This window comes from Argentina silus (genome assembly GCF_951799395.1).
Source record: "Argentina silus genome assembly, chromosome: 21".
NCBI lineage: Eukaryota > Metazoa > Chordata > Actinopteri > Argentiniformes > Argentinidae > Argentina > Argentina silus.
Window position 1 is genome coordinate 10,404,079 of NC_139675.1, and position 17,394 is coordinate 10,421,472.

Sequence of the window (17,394 nt, forward strand, 5' to 3'; positions counted from 1 at the left end):
TTGTTATAAAAAACCTCGGGTTATGCCTCACTTGCTGACTGGAGCAATCAGGTTATGATCTCTCTTCCCTTGCCCTTTTCATAGCATATAAACAATATGAACGATTCTAGAATGCTTCATTTCGAGGGAAGGTTTTTTTAATATTTCATATCATATCAAGAAGCATCTCTTCATACATCAAGATATCATTTTACAGTGATATACTTAGTCCATATACATTTAAGTCATTTAGCAGACACTTTTATCCAAAGCGACTTACGAAATACACACACAGTATTGAATCCAGGTAATGTGAAAGTACCAGCCACTGTACATTATTCTTCAATTATCAGACCTACTTTCTAATGTGGACGCTCTGGTGTCGTACTAGATTCCCAAGAACAGAGAAACTCTTCCCACACTGAGTGCAGCTGAAAGGCCTCTCCCCAGTGTGAACACTCTGATGCACTTTGAGGCTGCAAGCCTGGGAGAACCTCTTCCCACACAGAGCACAGTTATACCGTTTCTCACCTGTGTGAACGCTCATATGTCTCTTGATGTGGCTGGACTGAGAGAAGCGTTTCCCACACTGGGCGCAGCTGAACGGTTTCTCACCGGTGTGGACCCTCTGATGCGTTTTGAGTTGATGCAGGTGCAGGAACTGCTTCTTGCACTGGGGGCAGTTGAACAGTCTCATTCCTGTGTGAGACCTCTGGTGTACGATGAGGTCTCTGTAATTGGAAAACAGTCTCCCACACTGCTCGCAGTTGAGCGTTCTCTCTGGGAAAAGCCTGCCCCGTGCAGTGTCTGGCAGGCTACTGTAGCTACCGCCTACATACGGGTAAGAGGGCAGCCCCTCCCCTCCACCATCTTGGTGCATCTGTATCCCCGCAACCTCTGGTGGGGAGAAAAGTTCATCAAAGGAGGACTCTAATCCGTTCTCCTCCGGTTCGCTAGACTTGCACTCTGTTGATTCCCCCTCTCCCAGGTCACCCTGTGAACAGAGGGTAGTGCAATCTCCCATCTGCACGTTCTCTCCGTCCTTGCCAGCGCTGTGAACTCCAGCCAGGCACACCCCAAAAGTCTTCCCTTTGGACCATGCAGAATGCAATCCGCCCCTTATTTTGAGAGAATCAGCTCCTCCAGCCTCTAGTTTCCAATCCAGTGAGGCCAGGGAAGACACACTGTTCTCCATGCCACTCTGGATCAAGGGCAGCTCTGCAGTAAGTGACTTCCCAGGGCCTTTTCCCACAGAATAAGAGCAAGACTGATGGACCCCATCTTTACCGTCCTCCATTGGAGTGAGCAGAGCTTCCGTTCCGTGGGCTCTGCGATACATTAGGCAGTCGGGGCTTTGTGTGCACTGGCCTGCACTGCCGTGTCTGATTCCTGTCTGTTGGGAACCAGGGCTGTCCACTTCCCCATCCATCTGTGATGCCTGGTGGTCAGGGTCCTGTTTGGAAAGGTCTGAGATGCTGATGTCGGTCCGATGCAGCCCCTCAAAGATCTCCGCAGCTGTTTCTATGTTCAGGACTTGGTCACTATCAGCAAAGTCAGAATGAGACCCCGCAACTGAGGACAAGAAATAGAATGAAGAAGATATCAAAATCACCATTATTGTCATAATAATAATAATGAACTTGCTTAACGCTTCCATTGAACTACTATGTTAATCATGCCATTCAGGATATCATGGAGGAAAACAGCAGGATAACCTGGATCTTTACTCAACATATTCATTCTGGATTAGCAAATCCTAGATGTGATGAAAGTCTCAAACCGGCTGAGAGTCAGCTCTAAAGATGTGTGTAGAAAAGAAAAAGATAGAATGCTTCATTTAATGCAGCATCAGCATTCACCTCCACTCTTTTACTTACCCTTCCTGGTCACAGTGGGTCTGTCCTGTGTGTTACAATCTCTCAGGTCCTCTTCAAGTTTCTCCTCCTTTATAAGAACAACCTCAGGATGCTCAGTGTTGAAAATCTGCAAAAAGAGTGACAGAATGACCTCACTGTATCCTCATCTTCCTTCACTCCATTACTACGGGTAAACCGTTGTGTGAATTCTATTTTTGATATTGGCCCCAATTGTAGCGCCCTGTTGTTCAATGTTACCCATCCAGGCTACACTCTCAATTCCAGCCATTGCCAATATAGATAACTAGGTCCCCATAGGTTTACTGGTGAGGTCATTTAGCCAGGAAAAGCCCCAGACAGTCTTGGTGCTTAAATATAATAATATATGCCATTTAGCTGATGCTTTTATCCAATACATTTCAGTATATATGGTCCCAGTGGGAACCATAAAAACAGATATGTGTCACTTACAGTGGAGAAATTAGAGCCCAAGTCCCCCAAAAGCATGGGACCTCCTCCAGGACCATTTCTTCCCGTAGTAGGCCTCGTAATAGAATGATTATCCCCTCTGACGTGATCTATTGTTGAGGAAAAGAAATTATGATTTGACAGCGGAACTGCAGTGCAACAGAGACGAATATAGTACCGTTAGCTTGACACATTTGGATCAATCTCTGACTTCAAAATAGTATTTTTACCTGTCGCGCCACAGCTAACCAACAGAGGTGCGGGGCTTTTATTGATAGAGTGTCCTTGTGATCGAACCTCCCTCAATCGCAATTTCCTCTTCAGGGCCAGGTTCTCTGTCTGGGTTCTCGATATTTCAAGACGCAGCACGGCATAGCCATCGTCAACAAGCTGGCAGATTTCTGCAACAGCGGCGTTGGCCAATACCTCCATTACGGATGCTAACTGGGAGTGGAAATTGACACAATTCTCCATTGTGTAGGAACGTTAGTCTGCCCGAGTTCATAAAGCCGATCAACAGACTTATTCAGGGCGGCCTGTTTACTTCCGGAAAGCTGTAATGTACCGTAAATACTCGCATATCTACACCCATCGAATATTTACCTTTTCCCTCTGTGATTCAATTGAGTGGCATATATTGGAGGCACAAAGGTCATAAAGTTTCATTAATTTAATTTAGACAAACCTTTGGATCAACTTTAAGCATTTTACTTTATTCCAACCGTCAGACAGAAAGAGCAACAACAAACCATAGAATAACAACTGAAGCCTGCAGTATAGTGTGGTGTGCTTGAAAAAGACAGTATTCCTCTTCACAACTCACTCTCAACACAAAGCTGTTTCACAAAGCATTGATTTTCTGTTGATTTTGTCAGGAGTAACACAATACATTTGTTTAGGCCTAAAGCAGGGTCAACAAAAATAAATCAACATAACAAAATGTCCCCGTCATTTTCATTTGACAGCCCTTGTAAGTGTTTTCTCTGCATGTGAACTTTCATGTTCTTCGCGATGATCATACATCCACAGATGTGACAGGTGGCAGATGCTCTCCTACCTGGTATGGTTTCTTGAGGTTGAGGTTTCTCGGTGCTGTGTTGTCCTTGAGACCCATGGTGTTTTCTCTGCAAGTGAACTCTCATGTTCTTAACGGAAATCATACGTCCACAGATGTGACAGATTCTACCCATTTTGGTGCCAGGTTGTCCTGGAGACACAGGGCCTGCTATCCCTCTTGTGCTCCCAAACTCGGAGTGTCTCCTCTGGATGTGCAGTTTCAGGTTCTTTACGTTAAGCGCAAGACCGCATTTATGACAGATAGTCTTTTGAGGAGTTATGCTTTCCGGATTAATACACAGATTATTGGTCAAGCTATCGCCAGCCTCGGGAGGAGTTTGAAGAGTTGCGCCTATCAGTTGAATATACTCACGATCCCTGATCAAGCTGGCGATGGCTTCCTGCGAAGCAGCATTGACGTTGGAGCTACTTCCAACTGGTCCTCGATTTTTGCATGTTCTCAGGTGGCTGTTGAAGACGCCTCTCTGTATTATTGTCTTTTGGCAAAACATACAGTGGAAGTGTCCACTTGTTCTGCAGTCCAAATTACATCTGAGCATGGTGTAACCTGAAAAAAAGACCAATAGGTTTGCTTAAAACACTTCAGGGAGGTTACACTCACACATAGATTCGACAGCAAGTACGACTGGAGATTGAACACTAAATGTGTTTTTTTTAGCTGAGTCTCAGTTTATTCTTCGCCTGGGAAACAAAGCCCTCTTTCATGGTGATAGGAAAAGCATATATTACAGTGGATCATCTAGTGTCAGACCAAAAGGTGAGGTCCGTACTCAGTGAAATCAGTTTGAAATGCCAACATTTAAGCACACAGATCTTACCTTCATAAACCACAGCCCTTGAAAGATGACTCTTTAAATGTGAGAGGACTTTAGACTTTTTAGCTGGTTTGAAAATGGACGTTTTGCAAACTGGGCAATGATACAGGCTGCAGCACTGTGTGCATCTCTGCAGTGGTGGCAGTCTCTTCCCTTGCTGCACTGTGACGTGGAGCTGGAAAATAAAAGATGACGGTGTGCTATAGACATCAGGGAATTACACTGGGCATGATGGAATGAGAACCCTTATTTCCCCTATAGGAATGAAGGGGATACAGAATAAGTGTAGATGTCGTGGAAATGTACCATTTGCTCTACTGGTATAGAACTTCACATACAAATGTAAAAGCCTTCAAGAGGGAATTTTTGTCTTGCACACTTTAAAGTGAGCTGTATTTGTGGACCATGCCTTATGAACAAGGCCACTGCCCTTACTATGCCAATCCACAAGTAAAGCTCAACTGACCTTGTCAACAGGCTGTGCTACCAGTTCTTCCTCTGCGGTGGGTGTTGTGTCTGAGTTTGATTCTCCATCTGTACTCTTCCCCCCTACCAGCAGAGGCGCCGTTGGTACAAGTACTGGTGAAGTTGGATCATCGTCTTCAGCTGCAGGATCATCTTCCAGAAGAAGATTGCTGGCCTCTTGTTCATCAAGGATTCGCTCCACAACAGGAAAGTTCCCCAAATCTGGTGGGGCGACATCAAAATAAAGGCATTCTGTAAAATATGTCTCAATCACAGTCAAATGCTTGCAGAAGGAGAGTAGCCTCCATCATTGACTGTTTGAACACTGACCCCTACACACCAAAAAATAAAAATAAAAACATTGACTGTTTGATATTGGTCGTCAATTATTAATGATTCCCTATAATCTGATCGTTGACCAGTGGTTAGACGCAACTTATACCTTGAGCTGGGTGGCGCAAGGCAGTCAAAAACTGTGGCTCAGCTGTTTCTGTTGCGGTGCCACTGTCCAACTTCTGAAACCCTGCATGTTGAATTAAGCTCATCTTGGCTTCAGACCCCGTGGCTTCGGGTGTAAAGGCATGGCTGTTGATGGTAGTTCTATTGAGACCTCTGCATGTTGTTAAGTGGTTAATGAATTGGGTTTTTTTCAGTACTGTCTTTCTGCAAACCATGCAGTGGTAGTGTCCATACGGCCTGCAGTCCAACCTACATCTGACCATTGTGTAACCTGAAAATAGACACAACATATTTGGTTACCACGTGTTACATATTGGAATGTGGTATCAAACACACGTTTGATTCCATTCCATCATTACAATGAGCCTACTCTACTCTATAAACTCAGTTTGAAATGCCAGGATAGGATCTTACCCTCACAAGACACAGCTCCTGAAAGATGAACCTCTAAATGAGAGAGGACTTTAGACCTTTTTGTTGGTTTGAAAACCGATGTTCGGCAAAACGGACAATGATACTGGTCACAGCAGTCTGTGCACTTCTGTAGTATTGGCAGAGCCCTGCCTCTCAACACTGTGATGTGGAGCTAGAAAACAAGCACATGAGAAATCAAACCGATGAGTAAGTTGCCTATGAAAGCTTAAAAAAAAGTGCAGTAGCTACCTGCTACTGCCATATATTATATATAACGTGGTTTGCCATCTCTGATTCTCAAATAATATGACTGACTTTTTCTTTTACTGGCTGTGAAGGTCCTTCTTCCATGGCTGCCAGTGACAGGTCATCATCCTCAGGTGCAGGCTCTTCTTCCATACAAGGACTGCTGAGGTCCAGATCGTCATGGCTTTCCTCCACAACAGGGTTAGAGTTCACCAGATCTGGTGGGACGTCATGCAAATGAAGATCAATCACGAGAGGGGGATGGGGGACATATCTAGCTTGCAAACGGTTTATATTCCACAAAACCTATTTGAGAAGACGAAGCTTGTGGCATGAGAATGGTAATGATACACCCAAGATCTATTCCACTGGATTCCACCTATGTGATCGTATGGTTGTAGCTATTAGGTGTTGCCCCTAACCACAGATCTGATTATTTAAAACTATTAAAAGTAGCGACCACTGGGTCAGCTACAAAATGTAAACATTGGGATTTCTCTAACCATGTATAATCGGTTACATTTTTACATTCCATTCCATAGGAGCAGCATTACTTTTTCAAAACATGATTTGAAGCTATATGTTTATCATTATATCATATATTATACCATCATCACGAAATATCATGTGACCTTTGTCAACAAAAACATAAACAACACAAGTATGAGTCCTTTTTTCTTGTTGAACTACCAATATGGCAGCTCAGTTAGCTAGATCGCTGCAACACGTCGCAAGAACAGTTGAACAACTTTTGACTTCCTTACGAGGATTTTCATCCCACTCTGGACGGTCCTCCGTGCCTCTCTTCTCCGTTTGAAACGATTTCGTTCTCACACTTTCGTTTTGTCCAACATCACGACGGCTCTGCAATATTTCCTCACGAAGAGCAGCATAGCAATCTTCCATGAGGTGACACATTTCTTCCACAGCCGTTGCTGTTATTGCTGCCATAATGGAAGCGACACGCGACTGAAATGTGACTTTGCAAGACATCTTAAGCAATTTAGTTTATTCTTGTTTTATAAAGATGCTTCAGAACAGATCCCCCCTCTACTTCCGGAGAGAACACTTACCGTAAACCCTGAGAGAGTGGGTCCACCAACAATGACAGTTCTCACATTTCCAATTAATTGGTTTATTACTCGACACCTTATCACATGACATTTCTACATATACATTTGTGCATTCATACGTTTGGTCTGCACTTCGTAGACACTGTATAAATGTATACAATTAAAGAAATGCAGTTTAAAAATGCAATGTAAATAAATGTAGTTAAATTGCAGTTAGTTTTTTTCAATACAAAATCTATCACAAAACACCAATAATAAATAAACTTAAACAAAACAATACATCACAGGGTATGGGTCATATACATATATTAAAAGATATCATAAGCCTCAAGTCTCAAGGGCATCAATTAACTTCATCGATTCGATTTTTGATGGAGTACACACACGTTTTTCCCCCAAAGATCAGCAGTAAGGGGAATGGTTTTCATAAACCTGCATGTGTGTAAAGAATTTGGCGAGAACAGTTACATTATTGATTTAAAAATAATTTATTTGCTCTCCTAAAGGAAGACCAAATTGAATACGCTTATGTATAAAATAATCATTAATCATTAATCAACCTGCCAGAACAATGCAGTGTTGCATCAAATACAATATGCAGCCAAACTAATGGCTCAAATAAAACATTCATAAAGGCAGTCAGTGAAGAAATGGGAAAAGACACAACCATTACAACACAGATGAGCCTATTTCCCTGGCGTGAACCGCCTGGTGTCTTATTAGATTGCTCAGGAAGGAGAAATTCTTCCCGCACTGGTTGCAGTTGAACCGTTTCTCCCCTGTGTGAACACTCTGATGCACTTTCAAGTTGCTGGCGTGGGAGAACTGCTTCCCGCACTGGGCGCAACTGAACGGCTTCTCTCCGGTGTGAACCCTCTGGTGCCTCTTTAGGCTGCCGAACTGGCCGAACTGCTTCCCACACTGGACACACTCGTAGGGCTTCTCCCCTGTATGGACCCTCTGGTGTATTTTGAGCTGGCATAGGTGAGGGTACTGCTTCCCACAGGTGGTGCAAATGTAGGACCTTGACTCAGACTCTGCCCCTTGGTCCTGATGATTGGCTGCGTCACTCTGGTGGGCGCTCTCCTCGACGCCCGCCCAGGGGGGGTAAGGCTGCTCCCCTGTTGCCACACGGAGGGGAGCGGGGGCGTTTTGAAAGGAGGCTAGGCTATTGTCGAAAGCCTCATTCATGTCCATGGGGTAGAACAGTTCATCAGGTGGGTTCTGTCTCACTGCTACCTGGACATGTGTGAGATGCTGATGAGTGTTGTTCTGATTCCCGAGTGCTGCTGCTTCTCCTCCTCCTCCTTCATGTCCTCTCCGATGCGTCAGTCGATCGTTGTCTTGTCTCCATGGAGAGGATGTGTCCTCCTCCCCTTCATCAGGAAGATCTATTATTATAACCTCAGGTTTGACCTCTGAACTGCCTTGACCACTGACTTTACCCCTTTCCTTTTGAGAATCGGGGGGGAGCCTCACCCTTGTGAGGGGCAGTGAGATTCCTGTGCAAGATGGCCGCTCAGTCTCTGTCTCACTTCCTCGCTGATTCCAAGAGGTTTCTGGTGGACCAGTTCTGTCAGAGTGAAGACTGGGTTGCTGATTAACAGTGACAGGTCCTGGACCTGTGTGTTGATGTGACTGGGTCACACTATGAGACTGTGGTTCTGACCCGAGAACAGTGTCAGGTCTGTGGACATTCATGACATTGGTTTTGGCTCGGAGCTCCGCTGCATCTCTAGCCAGTGTACTGGTCAGTGTTTCATCTTTGTCAGCATCTACGGAGACAACACAAACGCGATCATAAACACACATTATTATTTCATAGCATGCAAATAATCATAACAGCAACTGTCTGACCATCTCCGTACCTAGCATCTCCTGCAAATTCTCTTCCTTCAATTGTTGGGGGTTGCGCTCCCCCTCCACTGTGGTCTTGCCCTGTAAAGAGGTACGGATTGAGTTCAAAGGTGGGAGAACTTAAATATTCCCAGACAAGTCCACACACAGTACAATCGAAGCTGAGGAGCATTGCTTTGATTAGGTTTTCACTGTTCTGAATTTGGTAGATTTGCTGAATCAACTCTGACAGAAATATTCAGCTTTTCAGTAAACTTAAACATTTGCCATGTAAAAAAAAACACATTTATTTAGTTAACAATACAATGCCCTTTCCCATCTCTTGCATTACTGTGGAATGTTTTGTAAAATATTATTTATTGATTGATTTATATAATACAATATACAACAATGTAAAGGCTATGCTCGTACAAAATCATTTACAGTTTTCCCCCTCAAGATATACAATTTGAGGATATGCTACAATTTTGGTGTATGTTACACAGTTACACGTGTGTGAAGTTAACACAACAAAGTAGAACCCTCATTATTCAATGCAAACATTGCTAATATGAACCAAGCATTCTAAACGTATTGGACATGTAAAAGTATTTTCTAATACTTTCAAAGTTAGCTTGAGCCTGCCTGGCGTGCAAGATTGGCAGGTTGCACTTTGGGGAGTATTGCATTGGTCCATTTGTGCCAGGCAAGCTCAATCAAGCACAGAATTTGAAATGATTTCAAATGCTATTGAAACCCAGATTGGAACTATTATTAGAACCAGACACAAAGCTGGAAGTGCCATTTCAATACCCACTAACTTGCAAGGCTAACATCACAGTAAACTCAGATAGAACAAAAAACGTTGAATAGATGTTGCCACAGGCACAATCAAACATAAAGTTAATCTATTTCAATTAATTGGTTTGAGAACAGCTATCAATGTTGAAGCTTCTGGTGTCTTTTCAGATTGCTTGAGTGGGAGAAGTTGCGTCCACACTGGGAGCAGCTGAACGGCCTCTCCCCGGTGTGGACGTTGTGGTGCATTGTCAGCTGGCTGGAGCAGACAAAACTCTTGTTACACAGGCCGCACACAAACGGCCGCTCTCTAGTGTGGATGACCATGTGTCTCTTCAGGTCGCACTCGAGGACAAACCTCTTCTTGCAGCCGGTGCAACCGAACGGGCGCTCTATGGTGGGTGTTAGAAAATGGGCTGCAAGACTATATGTATCGCTTTGTCTTGCATGGCCGACAGGAAGTGATGCGTTTGCTTGTTGGGTTCTGAGACGGGAGGTGCTTGCACAATGGGAAGACAGGCTGTCCTTTGCGGGGAAACAAACGGGCGGAGCCTGTGTGCGAGATGTCACGTTTTGGGGATTCTTACTCATCGCATCTAGGTGAATGGGGCGAATCATGTCAAAAGCTTCAACTCCCTCCCTAGTGACTGTGTGATTACTCTTTGGTGCAGCAGTTGCACCCTTCGCACCCCACTCAAAGACCATCTCTACCTCCTGACCGGCAGATCCAGAGTCAATCACTATCACATCTGATGAAGAATGACGAGGAGAGAACCTGTGGTTTTCTACGCTCTCCTCTATCAAAGAGACAGCCTGGCCCTCTTCACACACTGACACACACTCCAGGTTCACTACGTTGGCATAAGAAGAGGAGGCATCGCCAGTCACTACATCTGTCCACACCTGATTTAAAGCACCCCTCAAGAGACCGCGCCCCTCATTCCTTTCACACTGCGCGTCCACATTTTGTCTCTCTGCACTGAGTTCAGATCCTGCGGGCCGCTGGGCCCTCTGGTTCCCCCCCTCAGTTTCTGTCTGTGACTTGAGGACGATGTCAGATCCACTGACCTCCGTAACGCAGCGACTGGTGCAGGGCTGGGTAGTGAGGACCTCCCTGGCCGCAGCTGACGACGCGTGCTCTCTGCTGCCCTCTGCTACTGTGTCTGGATGGCTGCTCCTGGTGTCCTCTGCTCCAACTGCACCCTCCACCTTGATGATCACCAGCTCTGGCTCCCCCTCCTCTGTTGACTGCAATGAGAACAGTGGGGAATGAGTGAGACAAGGCGGTACAGCGTGTGTTCAAGATACAAATATCCGAAACACTACAAGATTTCTGTTGGAAAGGAAATTCATCTTCTGCCCTGCTCTAAACACCCCCTAAAAACAGTCCACACACGCACACGCACACACACACAGACCCTCTACACAAGTCTGCTCAAATCAGAAGATCTTCATGATGCCTAGAGGAGCATTTATGAATTTGCTAAAATTGCAGAATATCTGTATCTCACACACATACAGCACAGTCTACTCTGTTGATTTATTTGGTTACTTGACATATATTTTTAATCGGACTTGCATTGTAGACACACAAACACAATTAATATAATGGCAATCTTAAGTCAACAATGTGTACCGAAGGAAAGCTATTACCTCATCCCTTATGGCAACATCAAGTTTTGGTGTGACTTCATGGATCAAATCAATGGGCTCTCTCTCTCTTTGTATGCTGTTTCCAAAGCTCTTGTTGACCAGTCTGGCTCTGTTTTGTAAAGTAGACCCTGAAATTAAGTGAATGGGGAATTTCACATCACATGTTGGTCATGTTCAACCAGGGCCACCAACAGTTTTGTTTAAAACATGGATGTGACCTTAAATTACCTGCTGTCCCAGTTGTCTCCCGGTTGTGTCTATTGAGCAGACGTATCCCATGGAAACGATTGTTGAAAGACCCTTCTGAAGACTTGACTCTCTCCGCTCGAAACCTTGCGATCTGAACTTCCAATAATTTCACTTTCCTCCGAAGAAATTCGTTCTCTTTCTGACCTTGAGACATCTCCATACGTATTACACCGTAGCCGTCATCAACAACTTTGCAGATTTCGGCCACGGCTGCATTGGCCAATACCTCCATGATTGAGGCTATCTGCGAATGAAAATGCACGGAAGTCGACATTTTCCCTGTCACTTGTCTTGAAGTTCAATAGAAAAACGTCTTATGATTGCTTTCATTCGCATCTACAGTCAAACAATATTTACTTAGCTACATGAGGATAGTAATCAGAGCAGAGCTATCTCGTTAGCCTCTGTTTGTTGATGGCTAATCCGATTGTTTCGTCTTTCTCCTCGACAGTACAACACAACACCGCCACCTACTGCACAGGAGCAGATAGAGATCGAAAGCTCGCTGTTCTGAACACAACATATGGAATAACAACATCCCAATCCCTTTCATAAAAAGTAGAGGGGTTTGATCTGGTCTGTTCTTCTTATTTAACAGCTCTTTTATTGTTGAGGTGTGGTTCATGAAATAGGTCAGCATGCAGAGAAAAGATAAATTTTCATTCTATCCATTAATCAAGGAAAGAAAACAGTTCATTGAACCTTTTAATTTCAGTTCGATTAAACAGTTATTGGACAACAACAAAATACAAAATAAGCAACTGTAAAAAGCCTTTTATTAGTGGGCTTGCTTCATCAAGTCCAACTATTGTTCTTGGTCATACTTCTTCTTATTTGCTGTCTTCCCACTTGTTCAGCTATTTACACCAATCCAACTTCACAACATGCAGAGAGTTATAACTCACTTTCTTTATATTCAAGTTTTTGAAACTCATGAAACTTTTTTAAACGATTCAAACAATGTGCAAAACTCGAGGTCTACGGTGGAATGTCTATTTAGCTGCGATGGAACCTGTTGAACATGTTTTTAGAATGATTACACAATAATGCACTCTCATGGTTCTACTGAAACCACTCTCAACCAACCAACTCTCTACCCACTTCACTGAACTACTCCAGGCTCATTAATTCTATCTCTCTCTCATCTACCTAGTCTTCTCTCATCTATTTTTTTTTATTATTATTTATTTATGTAACCTTTATCTATACACAGTGAGACCTCTTTTGCACCCTGTCCACAATATAAATACAATTTCAATACATAAAAAATACAGTAAAATACAGAAATCAATACATCATATAAAACCACACTATATGTTATATCAAGAGAAACAGTCACACCCTTAATCCAAAGAGGTTGTCAATCAACATTTGAAATTGCCAAAGCGGCACCAGAACAACCAAATGTCATGTGTTTTGTAGAAACAGTGTGAGGTACACCAAAACTAAAAGCGGATTTACCGAATTCAGTGGAGACCTGAGGAACCTCGAGAGTAAACCAACTCTGAGAACATAGTGATTTCTGTTCTTATATTTCAATAACGAGGTTAGGTAAGCAGGGAGTTTATGCAGTTGGTCTTTGTACACAAAAAGTGAGTCATGAAGAGATCTACGGGACTTCAACAAGGTCCAGCCGTCCTTCTGATAAATGATGCAATGATGAGTACTGATCTGTGATAAAGCGGATGGCGCTATGGCAGATGGCATCCAAAGGTTTAAGAGTAGTGGCTGCTGCATTTTGGGAGATGACATCACCAGAATGAAGCACTGGCATGAAGGTAGATTGCACAATTTGCTTTCTGCTGTGGTAGATTGCCTATTTCAGACAACCTGAATGAGTAGGTAATGGTTGACCGCATCGAATGCCTTGGAGAGGTCAATAAATAAGGCAGCACAAAGAATTTTTCGATCTAGGCAATTAAACACATCCTCTAAGAACAATATAGCAGCTGAGACTGTGCTATGTCCAGGTCTAAAGCCAGATTGGTGCATAGAATAGAACGAGAAGATAAAAAGGTCATTAGCTGAGAGTTACCAGGGACTCTAATACTTCGGAGAGGCCAGATAGCTTGGATATTGGATGACAGTCATCTAGGTCAGAGGGGTCCCCACCTTTATGGACAGGGAGCACATAGGGTACTTTCCAAACCTTGGGGAGAGCACCCAAGACAATAGTCAGATTAAAAATATATGTCACTGACTCTGCAATCAAGGGGGCGGAAAGTGGCAGTGCCAGTCCTGATTTCTCATCAAAAGGAGATCTGAAAGTTCTGAGAAATACCAAGGACTAGTTCTCTCCTTAATTCTAAGGCGTTTAAAGGCGGCATGTTTGTCTGCCAGAGATATAGATGAAAAATAGATGAGAAAAGTTCTCGGGCCAATTCAGGGTCGGGTATGCAGCTGATAGAGGAAAGATCAGAGTAATACATATCATGGAGAAACACCTGGGGAGATAAATGTTAAAGATTTAGTCCTTAAGTACTTGTGGGGGCTGTTTGTAAAAATGTGGTCAATTAGTAAGGACTTTGCTTGGTTTCTTACATTAATCAGTGTTGGTTTGGTAATTTGTTGAGTCAGGTTAAAGTCAATACAACTATTCTTCAAATGATTAGAGGCCAGGGTTAGCCAATCTAGATTACACAATACAGAGATATTACCAACAGCATCCGCCAAGGCAGCAGGCGAGTGGTAAATACCAGCAACAATTAAATGTATATTTTGGCTCATGGCCACATCAACAACCAACATCTCAAAATTTTGTGGGAACAGTAATATTTAGAGAACATGATGTCATTGTTGTAGTCTCACACCTGAACCTATCTATCGAACTATCTATAATCTATCAATTCATCCATCCATCCATCCATCCATCCACCCAACCAACCAACCAAACCATCTTTAACTTTATCACACTGCTACTCCTCCTACAACTTTTAAGCTATTCACATCAATCCAACTGTACAACGTGCAGAGAAGTCTAACTTGAATTGCTTGCATTAAACCTTTCCAAACAAATTACAATTTTTAAAGTATAAAAACTTGAAAGTGCCAATTTTATCACTGAGGTCTATGGAAACCGAAAGATGAAATGTTTGGACCAACCACGCTCTTACACCTTTCAAGCTAATCACTCCAATCCAACTGTAAAATGTGCCAACTGCACCAACCAACTCGACCACTTTCGACCACTCAACCAACCTACTCTCTATCCACTCCAATGAACTACCCCAGCCTCATCCTGTCTGTCTATCTATCCATCAAGCAATATAACTCTCATCTTTCTAACCTTCTCTCATCTATCTATCCTATATCTCTTTCATCTATCAATTTATTCAACAAACCATTCATCCATCCATCCACCCTACCAACAAACCATCTTTAACTTCATCTGCTACCATAATAATACTCTCATTTTCTTTCAACTACCCAGCAAATCAATCAATCGTCCAAACCATCTTTCTTTTTGTTCTACTACCAAAATAAGACCATCAAGTTTCTTCTGGAACTTCTTTTTTTAATTTGCTTGTTGTCTTTTAGCGATATCATCTGGTTAAAAAGCAAAGACGAAGTGAAACGGTCCACTTAACATTAAACTGGCTGAACTCAACACTCAACCACTGCACACAGATGGTAGCGTTCCATAGTGAAGCTATCCAAAACTACCCCCGCCCCCTCATTGCTATTACTGAATACAGCTGAATGTTCTGTTGCCTGTGTGGACGCTGAGGTGCCTCTTCATGTGGCTGGACTGAGTGAAACACTTCCCACAGTAAACACAGACGAACGGTTTCTCCCCAGTGTGGACCCTCTCATGGTTCTTCAGCTGATGACTGTGAGAGAAGCGTTTGTCGCAGTGGCTGCAGCCGTACGGCTTCTCCCCTGTGTGGACCCTCTCATGCCTCCTGAGGTATGCCAGCTGGGGGAAGTGCTTCCCGCACAGCGTACAGCGGAACTGACGCTTGACCGGGCCACGAGATATTTGTGGTTGCTTTTCTGTGCCTCTCGATGAGGAAGCTAAGCCTTTCGTGATGTTTGGAAGGGGGTATTGTTTCTCTCTCGGGTGTAGAATCCTTGAGGTTTTGAGTGAAGATGAGGAGGAGAAGCCCTGGCAAGAGGACTGTCCGTTGACATGAAGTAACTTGGACCTCAACCCCATAGTTCTATCTTCGATTGTGTGTTGCGTGTTAGGGGCACATATTTCTGACGTGTGTGTAACATCTTCTGATTCTACTCCTGCCCTCCCTTTGTCTGCTCCAACCATGAACTGCCTATGCCTTGCGGCTGCCTCTTGGCCCATTAGGCTCCATTCAGAGCTCATATCTGCCTCCACTTTGATGGGGACTGAGTCCACCAACACCACATCTGGTTCCCAGTCCAGAGAGCCCAAAGGGGGCATGCAGGCCCCGGGGTTACCAGGCCCCCCTCGCCCCTCCGGGTGTTCGGACAAGCTCTGGCTCTCAGCGTCTGGACCTGTTTTGCTTGCAGAGGGGTTTTCCGTCTCTTGGTAGGTTTCCCATTGAGATTTATTACCGGCTATGAGTTGATAATGATAATCTTCCCAGCTCACACTCTCAGCACTCAGTTGGTCCTCTTTTGCGTTCTTAGATTGTGATGACTGATGATGAAACTTCTGGTTTTCATTTTGGCTCTGGTTCGGAGTCTCAGGTTCAATTTTGAGTGCAGTGTCTGAAGCTCTGTGTCTGCTGCCTTGCTGGTCCAGGGGTACATCAGCAGCTACCTCGAGTGATGATGAAGTATCTGTTTTTGCCACCATGGTCTTCTCACTACCAGGTGTTGCAATGTCTGTGAAGAGGTAAAACGTAACAAAGCATGATTAAATTGTACCTTTTATATAGCCTAATATCACCCAGCTGCCTTAAGATCTTCTTTGGCTTTCACATGGTTAAGGAGTCAATGAATGGGCACAATTAAGTTAACATGGATGTAGGTGGTAGATGGATGGATGGATGCTGTGTTTTTGAAACTGTACCTTGTATTCTGCAGGAGTCAATGATCTCCACCTTGATGACAGGTAACTCTGTCTCTCCCTCCTCCAACTCTGACCTCTGTATTAAGGAGAAAGGAGGATTTACGACTTGTTCAACATAACCAAATGAGAAAAATAAATAGTGATCCATTTCTTACAGCGATTGTGACAACTCACCTGTGTGTCACTGACACTGTCTTGTGCAAGTGGAATGTCATTCTGGTGGTGAGCTCTCATGCGCCCTGCGTTGTCCCAGTTGGTAACATCCTGCGTTAAGTTGCCAGCACGGACGCCAAATCGATTCTCCTCCACTGAGTCTGGAAAGAGAGAGGGGAGCCATTGATAAACTGCCGATACTCAGTCAGCCCGTTGTTTTGGCACGCGTTTGGAATACTTACGATATCCAGAGACACATCTAGACTTTGCAACGACGTTATCTCGCGCCCTTCCAACACGATCAGCGTCGGTGTGCCTGTGAACCGTGCGTCGCAGGGTTCCAAATCCGGCGCTCCGTCGGGAATTCTGAAATCTTGTCATGAGCAGCTTCCTCCGCAGGTTGTCGATCTCTCTCTGGCTTTCGGAAATTTCCAAACGTAGGACAGCATAGCCATCATCGACAAGTTTGCAGATCTCTGCTACGGCCGCATTCGCTAACACCTCTATAATGGAGGCTAACTGAGCAGGAAAAGTGATACTATTCGACATGCTAAGCACTTTTACAACCCTTTACACGGATCCGCGTGGTAACTAGTGTTCTGTAAGTATCTTCAGTCTGAAAACAAAACAGTAATAACAGAGATCCTTAAAGTACTTCCGGGTGAACTGTAAAATATTTTCAAAATAAAAGATCAACGGGCACTGAGCTCAACACGATCAGTCTAATTCTAGTCATTATTGAGAGACATACACACTCTATTTATATAGTTTATATCATCAATATATATTTATATCATTTGGCTTCACCTGCCCCTACATAACCAAAATATAGAAGATTATAGTTGGCAACATGTGATCATACA

At 43.8% G+C, this 17,394-nt stretch overlaps 3 protein-coding genes across 3 annotated transcripts; all 3 read right to left on the reverse strand.

The window, feature by feature from the left end:
- Positions 1-138: 138 nt before the first annotated feature.
- On the reverse strand, positions 139-2,908 carry LOC310821218 (uncharacterized protein). Its single transcript, XM_083693177.1, has 4 exons — positions 2,534-2,908; positions 2,307-2,413; positions 1,857-1,962; positions 139-1,551 (listed from the first exon to the last, which is right to left on the reverse strand). The coding sequence occupies exons 1-4, from the start codon at positions 2,775-2,777 to the stop codon at positions 335-337; spliced, it is 1,674 nt and encodes a 557-aa protein (XP_083549303.1). The 5' UTR covers positions 2,778-2,908; the 3' UTR covers positions 139-334.
- An 87-nt stretch (positions 2,909-2,995) lies between these two features.
- On the reverse strand, positions 2,996-6,772 carry LOC310821217 (uncharacterized protein; the record flags this gene model as incomplete). The annotated part of the gene is made up of 7 exons (XM_083693176.1): positions 2,996-3,927; positions 4,199-4,370; positions 4,662-4,882; positions 5,103-5,390; positions 5,534-5,705; positions 5,849-5,997; positions 6,544-6,772. The coding sequence occupies 7 exons, from the start codon at positions 6,770-6,772 to the stop codon at positions 3,230-3,232; spliced, it is 1,929 nt and encodes a 642-aa protein (XP_083549302.1). The 3' UTR covers positions 2,996-3,229.
- Positions 6,773-7,521: 749 nt separating this feature from the next.
- On the reverse strand, positions 7,522-17,127 carry LOC310821027 (uncharacterized protein; the record flags this gene model as incomplete). The annotated part of the gene is made up of 10 exons (XM_083692871.1): positions 16,774-17,127; positions 16,553-16,692; positions 16,379-16,454; positions 15,100-16,191; positions 13,424-13,500; positions 11,533-11,632; positions 11,140-11,267; positions 10,555-10,734; positions 8,721-8,790; positions 7,522-8,627 (listed from the first exon to the last, which is right to left on the reverse strand). The coding sequence occupies exons 1-10, from the start codon at positions 17,078-17,080 to the stop codon at positions 7,522-7,524; spliced, it is 3,276 nt and encodes a 1,091-aa protein (XP_083548997.1). The 5' UTR covers positions 17,081-17,127.
- Positions 17,128-17,394: the final 267 nt, after the last annotated feature.